The 10453-nt window shown below is 37.2% G+C and overlaps 2 protein-coding genes across 7 annotated transcripts; one reads left to right on the top strand and one right to left on the bottom strand.

Annotated features, from left to right (window-relative positions):
• The first annotated feature begins 786 nt into the window (after nt 1-786).
• LOC111878059 (QWRF motif-containing protein 4) lies at nt 787-5442 on the top strand. Of its 6 annotated transcripts, none has more exons than XM_023874570.3 (6): nt 787-951; nt 2508-3743; nt 3848-4084; nt 4204-4293; nt 4363-4470; nt 5139-5442. In XM_023874570.3, the coding sequence occupies exons 2-6, from the start codon at nt 2643-2645 to the stop codon at nt 5199-5201; spliced, it is 1599 nt and encodes a 532-aa protein (XP_023730338.1). In that variant the 5' UTR covers nt 787-951; nt 2508-2642; the 3' UTR covers nt 5202-5442. The 6 variants fall into 6 exon arrangements, with proteins under 6 accessions (XP_023730338.1, XP_042752916.1, XP_023730340.1 ...); XM_042896982.1 differs by lacking the exon at nt 787-951 and adding an exon at nt 1316-1334; XM_023874572.3 differs by lacking the exon at nt 787-951 and adding an exon at nt 1450-2288.
• Nucleotides 5443-5776: 334 nt separating this feature from the next.
• On the bottom strand, nt 5777-10103 carry LOC111878057 (cellulose synthase A catalytic subunit 7 [UDP-forming]). The gene is made up of 10 exons (XM_023874569.3): nt 9758-10103; nt 9468-9664; nt 9173-9269; nt 8972-9092; nt 8621-8887; nt 8194-8539; nt 7849-8112; nt 7501-7713; nt 7007-7417; nt 5777-6929 (listed from the first exon to the last, which is right to left on the bottom strand). The coding sequence occupies exons 1-10, from the start codon at nt 10026-10028 to the stop codon at nt 5994-5996; spliced, it is 3123 nt and encodes a 1040-aa protein (XP_023730337.1). The 5' UTR covers nt 10029-10103; the 3' UTR covers nt 5777-5993.
• Nucleotides 10104-10453: the final 350 nt, after the last annotated feature.

The raw sequence follows: 10453 nt of genomic DNA on the forward strand, positions 1-10453 counted from the left end.
ATTTTCTCATTAACATGGTCTAATCGTTATACAAACTTTGAAGGTTTTTTAACCATTATATACAAGGCTTTTAGGGTTTATTTGTTTTTAAATTAGTTTATGTCTGTATATGGATGCTTCTCGAAAATAAATGGTAAGTGAAAAACTATTGTTTGTTTTGGCCTTTTGGGTCAAAATTATCTTAAAATTGGTCAAATGTATGAGAAGTGGAGATCTAACAATGTGATATCGGCATATAAAAACATAGGAGATGCACAAAGCTATGACACTTATATGTTCAAATCAAACGTGATTGATTTCTTAGTCACAAAGAACCGTTGTTGTTATATGATGAGAAACAGAATCCCTGAAAATTGGAATTGAGAAATGATTTGGTTATTTGTGTTCATGGGTTTTTTTTGTTATTTAATAAATTTCAAACTTTATTATTGATTATGTTAACGGCTATATTTTACGGGCATTTTACTCTATGCACACAAAATACTACAACTACAAATCTACAATGCTTATAATATATATATATATATATTTTTTTTAACTATCTTCAAAGTATTTGTAATATATAAGTTACATATTAAATTTATGTTTGTAAGCTTTTAATATTAAAAATAAGATGTATTTTCTTTTCTTTTTGGCCAGGGTCATGCCAGATTATACCTACAAGCTTTTCCGGATCAGATTTTGTATGCTACAATTTCACTAAAAATATTAATATTTTAATTAAAAAATATTAAATGTTATTTTGGTCATTAGTAAAATGTGACAAAATACTCATCTCTTCTCCTTCAACCGAACGATTACCTGTTTATAACTAGAAGCCGTCTCTCTTTCTCTCTCCCGCTTTTCGAATTCCTGATATTGACTGATTCAATATTCAAAACTTAACGGCTGCGTCGCCGGAATATTCAGCCCTCTCAGCAATCTCCGGTCATCTAGTCTAATTGATCACCGGTCAGATTATTTTTCACTCTATCCTGTGTTTAATTTGTGTGCATCCGGTGAAAATTTCAAATTACGTTTAGTATCGTTTAAATTGTTGACTAGATTAACTAATTCACCGTCAACTTTCAGTTTCGAGGTCAAATTTAATGTCATTAATGGTGAATCAGGAGTTAGAAGTTTAATCAGTTTTTATTGAATATTTATTTTCATGTCTACGGTATCCGAGAGCATCGAGATGAAAAAGAATAGAATCAATCTCTATGCAGATCTGTTTTAGTTTATAGAAAAATATATGATGTAGAATGATAGTATATTTTATATTGATATCTCTTACTTCGACACAGTTCCTGATATTTCAGACAGAAATCTGTGGAATCCAGCCACTACATCATGTATGGTTCTCTGAATTATTTACTGTTATATTATAGAAAATTGGGATTTTTGTAATTTGTATGAGGTTTCTTCCTTGGTTCTTAAAAGTATCAAATTGATATAAATATATTGATCTTTTGAACAAAGTCAATAACTATGATAAGTATCAAAAGAGTATCATATATGTAGCTTCTGAGTTTTGAATATGTATGATATAGGGTTCATACATCTATCATTAAGTGGTATTTGGTTAAAAGGTGTTCATGTTGTTTCATTTCAGCTTAATCAATCTCAATATGCATTTCATTATGTAATAATGAGATCTTTACCTAAATATCTTTTAGCCTTTAGTTAATTAGGTTGAGTTTTATATTGATAAATAGTATATGTTTTGTGTCTGTGTGAACGGATTCAGTGAATTAATCACAAGGAGGGACAATGATCCTGTTTGGCACATGGTCCTCCATGGATGCTTCCATAATCCCATCATTACATGCTTATTATTGACCATAATCTAATATTTACAGTTAACCTTTGACTGTAAATGTAAAAAGTAAGCTTCTAAAGTTTAAAAATCCAAAATGTTGATTGTATTAAATAATCTTTACTCAGATGTAGACAAACAAAGAATAAATATAAAGTATTAGACAATCTGGTGGGATTGTATTTTTGTTCATCAATGTTTTCAAGATTATATTGTGTGAATTTCCGCCATTACTCTGCAACTCCTTTTCCTTTCAGTCCTGTCGACCATGGCAAATCCGTGAAAGAGACAACAGGTGGCAGTTTTTGTGTTTTTTAGCAGGATTCTTCTCATAATCTTATCCTACGCACCCCTCCATCTCATCTCTTGTACCTATCGCCTTCCCTTTCTTCCTACTGTTTCCAGTATTCGAGTTAAATGGGTTGCATTCCTCCAATCAAACAAACGCACTTTTCCCTTTTTTTTATGAGCTGTAAGAGTAAGTGTAAGTGTAAGTGTAATATTCTTAAAGTGCAATTTTCTTGATGATGTTTAGTTGTTTATGATCATATTTAGTTTGTTATTATGATTCAAAGATATCCATTTGCTTTATTTTGGCTCCAAGTTACAAAAGGTTTCGCATTTTCAGATCTGTGTGCCTGTAAAGATGTGTACTTTTTATCACTTTTTTTCTTTTTTCATCATATTATCTTCTGTTTAATAATGACAGTGAAAGGATAGAACAGAAGAAGAAGAAGAAGAAAGCAAATTCCATCGTCTTTTCAAGAAATTCGTGGATTATTTTTGGCAAATGTGTTGTTCGTGTGATAGAAGACATCAATGTGGTTGAATTCGAATAGAGTGGATGGACGTATGTGAATCAAATCAAGCATCAGACACCCGAAAGATCAAAAACAATGGAAGAATTCATCGGGACGTTAATTCAAGGTACAAATCACCTACACCACGGCGTTTTCCTTCTCCAAACACCAAAACAACAGTCACAACTTCAACGTCAGCGCCGATTTCAAAGAGAGCTGTATCCGCCGGACGCAGACAACCGCCAGCGGCAGCAACACCACCGTCGCCGCCGTCCCCCTCCACCCCAGTTCACGATACATCTATTTACACCGAACTCGCCGCAAGAAAGGCGACTGGTAGTAGTAAATTGCCGGAGTCGTTATGGCCTTCAAGAATGCGAAGCCTAAATGTTGCTTTCCAATCAACAGCATTTTCAATGCCGATTAGTAAGAAAGAGAAGCCTCCTCCTCAAGCCATGTTTGATCGGACATTGAAGCCTTCGTCAAATGTCGGCCATAAACCGACTGTAACACCACCACAACCGACATACCGGAAAGCTACGCCGGAGAGAAATAGAAGTCCTCTCAAAGGCAAAAACACCATCGATCACTTAGAAAATTCTAAACCTTTCGATCGATTTGATCACCATAGATGGCCTAACAGAACCGGGTCTTCTAATGTTTTAACCAAAAACATCGACCCACCCGATCATGAACCCGTAACTCCAAAATCCACAAACGGAAATTCAAGAAAACCATCGTCGCTTTCCTATAATCCACAAAGAATATCCAATCTTTTTTCCGAAAAAAACTCAATTCGATCTCAGTCGCCAAATAAGTCATCTGGTATCATTTCACGAGGTGTCAGTCCATCGCGAACAAGGGTTTTAATTTCTCCACCACCACCACCACCACCCACCGCCGCTAGAGGCGCCAGTCCTAGTCGCGGCGTGACGTCATCTACTCCTACTCCTTCCCCCCAATTACGCAATTCGAATACAGTCTCTGTTCTCACATTTATCGCCGACATTAAAAAGGGGAAAAAGGTTGCAAATCGAATAGAAGACGCTCATAATCTACGCCTACTTTACAACCGGCAAGTCCAGTGGCGTTTCGTTAACGCCGGCGCGGAAGCCACCTTAAATTCTCAGAAACTAACGGCTGAGGTAAGAGGTTTGGTTCTTTCATTTGTCTGTTTTGTAAATATTAGTTAAAAATTAAAATAGTATTCTGAAAACCGATATTGATATTATCGTATTTTGTGATGCAGAGATCTTTACTTAATGCACAGAGAACAACGTCACGACTTCAAGATTCAGTAACTGCAAAGAGGGTTAACATCAACCAGATGAAACTGCAGTTAAAGCTTTACTTGATTTTAATGACTCAAACTGGTTACTTAAATCAATGGTGTTCAATTGAAAGAGACCATAACTTTGCATTACATGGTGCTATTGAAGATCTAAAAGCAAGTACTTTACGCCTTCCTGTTACCGGATGGGCAACGGTATGTTTTTGATGCCTACGTGGCGTCCACATAGACAAAATCGAATAACCTATATATTAGTATTAATATTAATATTAAACTAATAATAAGTAATAACACTTGTTTTTACAATTTACAAGGCAAATATACAAAGTGTGAAGTCAGCGGTTTATTCAGCTATTCAAGTAATGCAGTCGATTGGATCCTCCTTACAATCTACACTATCAAGAGTAAGTTCTATATTTTTTATTACTTGAAGTTTATATAAAAAGTGAATAAATAAATTCCTTTTGTTACAGTTGGAGGGGACAAATTGGGTGGTTTCTGAACTTGCAACTGTAGCAGCACAAGAAAGAGCTCTTCTTGATCAATGTGAAGCTTTATTAACTTGTGCATCTTCTCTGCAGGTAAATAAATATTTACATTTTAAATGGTCAAAAAAGTTTATTAAAACTCTAAATGAACAACATATTTACATATTAGTCCCACCACTTTTTAGTAAAGCATAACAGTAACATTCTATGTTTAAGTTATGGGCAGGAAGTTTAGGTAGCCTAGTGGTCCTCCATCATGCCATATGCAATTAAAGCATATGGTATGTGTCTGTGTGATGTGATGTGCCATATGACTATGATATGTCTCTTTTAATTGGGTAATTTTCTTTCTTCTCATTTATACAATAATAGCGTTCACGCGTGTAGTTGCGTATTGAAACTTTTGGCAACATTCTACATTTTCGGTTGTATAAAAAATGCGATCTTTCTATTCTTAGAAACGTAATTATGTAGTGTGTATAGAAATTAGTTAGGTTAGCAAATTAGGTAATTCGTTTTCATGCTTTTAGAGATTGTGGACCACTTGCCCATTAAGAAGCTTATTAATGAACATGGTTGTTATAAATGCCACAAACATAATGTCTTTTGTCCCACAAACATGGGGACCTAAGTATGGGCCTCTTGTATTTCTGTGAAATAGGTCAAGAGTTCGAGTTTTAGCAGCTACAATGTAACAAGAATAAGACTTTTGTAGAAATGTTTGGATTATCTTGATGTTGATTTTTTTTGGATATATACAGGTAGAGGAATACACCCTTAGGACACATCTCATACAGTTGAAACAAGATTTGAAGAGTCTATGATTTCGCCCATAAATGACTCCATCCATGTTCTACACTAACTTCACTTTATATTCTTAAGAAAAAAAAGAAAATACGTCAACGACAACATATAGTGTGTGTACAGTTTTCTTTTGTGTGTGTGTGTGAGTGCTTCTTTTTCTCCCATCACTTTAGGAGAGGTGTTGGGGGTAATTATAGCAAAAAAATGTTACCGGTTTATGTATCCATATCAATGGTAATGCAATGGTTCTAGCTTTATTCCTCTTCTTATTGTCATTTTTAACATCTTTACTAGAAAAGAAATGCAAAAAAGAAATTACAAGTTAGAGTAAATTAGAGCTTTTGTCAACACGGTATCTCTTATGTCTATGTTAAATGACAAATATGTCCTTGTCTTCTTCATATTCTTCATCTCATCTTCAAAAAAAATCCTATTAAAAAAACACATTTTAACTAACCCATAAAAGTTCAAATCTAAGATTAAAGTAAAAACAAAGGAAAATCAAAACTCAAAAAAAAAAAAAAAGTTACTGTCGGGGGACCAAACATGCAATGATACCATGCTTTAAGGACCATAGTGCCACAAACCAAACATATGGATGAAATGTGTAATTTACTCTAGAATTTAAACTTTGTTGTATGCTTAAACGTCACAACACAGAAATTCAAAATATATCATCAGAAAGCACTCTCAATAGAAACAAACTTTCTTTGATCGGCATTAGATTACAATCTTAACAGAAACAAACTTTTTTCATCGAGTACAATGAACAAAACTTTTCACTTGAAGGAGGAGGTATTTCATGTTCATGTTCAGCAATTGAGTCCACATTGCTTGACATCGGGTCCTTTAGTTTTCAACACAAACGGGTCAATCCTGACCCAAAGCAACGAGAAGATAGAAGCAAGAAGAATAGACCATATAACCACAATAGTCGGGGTTCTATTCTGCTTTCCCATGAGACCTTTAAGAAACGGGTAAAGATGAACAATCACCCAAAACGCAAAGAACAACTTCCCGAATAGTGGGCCCCACGATTGGTACCCGTTGTTAATCGCATCAGAAATCCCCGCCACAACCCCAACCATGTTAATGATCAAAATAGTAGTCGGAGGAATGAGTAAAGTTGTCCATTTAAATGCGTACAACTCCCCGAAATCCTCATCATCCGAAGCTTTCGATGTCACTGTGAAATTCGTATCTATTCCCGCCAAAATCTTTAACAAACCTTGTACAACCGCAAACAAATGAGCCGATACACCACCAATCACCCAAAATTGCTCGTTCCTCCACCACTCCTCAATGCTGACACCGCTCCACCGGAGCTCGAGGATTCCAGTGGTGAAAATGGAGAGAAAAAGAGAAATGAAGAAGAGACTTGCTAAGGTGCTAATCTCCGGCATAATGAACTTTCCGGTGAGGAGGCAGACGGCGGGGAGGGTGCAGTATGCGAGAAGGGGGAGGGAGGTGAAGGGGTAGACGGTGGTGTTGACATAGGATAACCGCTCGAGCCATTTTAGGTTACCGCCTTTGTAGCCATACCAAACGGGGCTGTGCCGACTGAAAAAGATCTCGACTGAGCCGAGGGCCCACCGGAGTACTTGATTTAGACGATCCGAGAGATTGATCGGAGCCGATCCTTTGAAAGCGGGTCGTTTTGGCATACAGTATATCGACCTCCATCCACGACAATGCATCTTGAATCCTGTTAGAATGTCTTCCGTGATCGACCCATAAATCCAGCCCAACTATATGATAAAGGGAATTTGTGAGAGGAGTTGAATATGAGATTCAATCAACTAACATACAAATAATGTGTTTTTACCTCCAAACCCCATTCGGTTTTGTCTTCATACCCACAACTGATGACATGAATGGCTTCTTTGAGAAGCGATGCGGGGCTTGAAGATGGTGGAACTCCACCATCCACCATTAAAGTGGAGGTGACAAAGATAGCCGATTGTCCAAACTTCTTTTCAAAGTTCATTTGAGATTTCAAAAGTTCTTTATCATCATCGTATCCTTGGATGTTTTCCAAATCGCCACCCGGTCCATGTTTTTCATACTTGGGAAGCTTCTTACGGCGTCCAAAACAAGGGCAGCAGTCACAACTCACCATTTTCGGCCTCTTGGGACCCTTTGGTGGGTCATACCCGTATAATGCTTGTCTTCTGAACACACATCCTGTTCCGACATATACCGGGCCTTGAATTCCATCTAAACCCTTCATGTTAATCTGAAAAAAGACAAAAACATACATCGATTAAACACCAAATTTCAATATCATTAAATAAAAACTAATAGTTTTTGTATGTTTACATCGAAGAAGACGGTGTTCCTATTGGCATATCGATCGTGCCTGTCTATGCCATCGAACCTTTGTGGAAACTGAACGTAGCAAACCTTTCTTCCTATTTGTGGATCCATCAAGAAACACATCGCCTCTCGTGCAGCCTTGCTATTGTTTAAGTAATGATCACAATCCAAGTTCAGCATAAAAGGAGCATTCGTCAAAACCGCGGAAACTCTCACCTGTAAATCCAAAAAACACCCACAACAATCACATATTCGTTACAATTATATTTCTCTTCAAAATAGCCCTTAAAAAAGGGTAGACTACAAGATGAATAGTCAGATGAGACTGTGTCAAGCTGATGTGATCATTACCAGGGCATTCATGGCACCGGCTTTCTTGTGATGTTGAAAACCAGGTCTCTTTTCACGAGAAACATAAACAAGACGAGGAAGTTCGTTTCCTTCGACATCAGTCCCTCCACTTTGACCAAGAAACACTTGAATCATTCCCGGGTGATCTTTCGTGTTATTCCCCGGCCACGGTGTCCCATCTTGCATGATCCAACCTTCCGCAGGTACTTTTATAGCTTTCGCTACAAGCGCATTAACTCGTACCTTAAATTCTTCATATTCTCTCTAAAAAAAAACAATTTTTAACATGGTATCAGAGCCTGATTACACTAAAACATCATAGAAAAAATATTAAATAATAAATACCTTCATGGCGCGTCTTTCCTTGACAAACGTGGGTTGAACTTTATCCTTAAGGTAATCGATTTTATCCGAAAAGTACATTTCAGGAGCTCGCGGCTCAATGGTAAATTTCTTACAAAACGGAACCCATTTTCGTGCGAATTCCGCGGTTTCCGATAGTGATTCGAAGGTAAGCATCGAAGCCCCATCATCAGATATGTAACATGAGATTTTATCAACCGGGTAGTCCATAGCTAGAATCGATAAAACGGTGTTAGCTGTAACAAGTGGAGGCTCCTTCAATGGATCCACTGTACTCACAAATATATCCACCGGACATAACATATTCGGCTCACCTTCCCTCTCATACCTGTGCATCACAAAACCAATGAGCTCACAAATTTGAACGTGGTATCAGAGCCAGTTATTAGTCTGTGATCATGATCACTACCTGAGAGAAAGGCGATCTAGATAAGTTTCACGATCGATTGGGAACCATTTCGGGAACTGATCGAGGATCCATGAGAAAGCGAACCAGATCTCACAGATAACAGATGTCAACCATAACCCGAATGCATCATGCACAGGGTTCATGATTCTGTAACGAAGAAAGATTGCCAAGATAAAAAGACGAGCCACAATCACCATTCTGTAAGGATTGATCTTGCTGGATGCAATCGGTACTTTCCTTGAAAGTGGTTGTCTTGCTTCATCTAACCTGTATCATATGAAAAGATTGAATTTTATATGAGTCAGATAAAAGTTTGAAACTTTATTACATTGAGGACAAAATTAAACATACATGGCCATATCAGGATCAGCTGAATCATCAACTTCAGTACCAAGATTTCCTTGCTGCATTTTCCAGTCATCCATTCTTTCTTTCCACCCTCCATCTTTCTTTTCATCCCATCTTCCACTTCCTATGAAAGGAATTCATCCAATTATTATTTCATAACTATTAATTCTTTCAAATGACATAAAAAAAAGTTAAAAAATGTACCAAGCTCATGAGCCGAATAAGGATGCACACGTTTATGAAGTGAGGACAACGTTTGCTCTCCATGAGGTTGGCTCGATATTGGGAACTCGCCACTTACCTACATCCATGGCACTTAATCTAGTTAGTTTCCGTCGCTTGTTAGTGTCCCACATCAGCTAAACACAGTCTACTCTGTCTTTGTATATATTAGAGACTAGAGGGAGATTCCATGATTCAACATTTCTTACTAACATTATATCAGCTAGACACAATCTTATCTGTCTCGATCTTTATAAAATCAAAAGTTGTTCCTTACGGGTTTCGAACGGCCAGCAATGACAGGTGGATATTGAGCATTGTCATCATCTTCATGTCCTCGACCATAACTCATCTTTCCTTGAAGCATTGCTTCTGCAATAGTGTTGTTCTTGTTTTGATCATCATCAATATTGAATTCATGTTCAATGTCATCCACATCTTCCTCATCGTCGTCTCCTTCAACCCTAGGACTTCCTATAAATGTATAATTAATATTTAATACTTAATCCATTCGTAAGAAAAACAAACCTGGATAAGATTTTGAGTTTTTTGAGGTCAAAGTCAAACCTTTGAGACGTTTGTATCGGGTTTTGCATTGAGGGCAGTTCTGGCTACCTTCTCTTCTCTCATACTCGTAGCATGGTCGACACACCGGAAAACCACACTCGTTACATGCTACAAACAAATCTCCGGCGACTGTGACGCCGATCTCGTCACCACATATCTCACAGACTTGACCAGTCAAATCCTTCAAAGGCTTGTGTTCTTCGTGGCCATGGATGACTACGAGCTCGTTCCGGTTGTGAGATCCGGCGACTAGGCCGGCGCTGGCTTGCATGGTGGAGAACACAGGGTGGTGGTGGTGGTGGAGGTGGAGGTGGAGATGGAGAGAGGTGAAGGGTTCCTTTTAATGGAAAGAACGAGGGGTGTTGTTTTCGTTTTAGATTCGAGGTGTCCCTCATGTACCTATAGGTTTGTTGCAGGGTCTCCGTTGCCTTTAAGTTAAGTTTCCCTCTCGTTTTTCTTCAACTACTTTTATATATGGTTTCTTTATTTCAAAGATTTTAGTAAATTAATTAATTGATATATAGTACTTGATAGACTCCATATCGCTTGGATAGTTTGATTTTTGTATGTTCTCTGATTATTTTGTATCATAATATTAGCTATATCTCTAGAATAAATGTTGAATAATGCTAATTCTTTGATAGATAACAACTATAGATTACATTCTAATCATAAATACAACAAAAGCATTCAAAA

Source organism: Lactuca sativa, chromosome 8 (genome assembly GCF_002870075.4).
Source record: "Lactuca sativa cultivar Salinas chromosome 8, Lsat_Salinas_v11, whole genome shotgun sequence".
Lineage (NCBI taxonomy): Eukaryota > Viridiplantae > Streptophyta > Magnoliopsida > Asterales > Asteraceae > Lactuca > Lactuca sativa.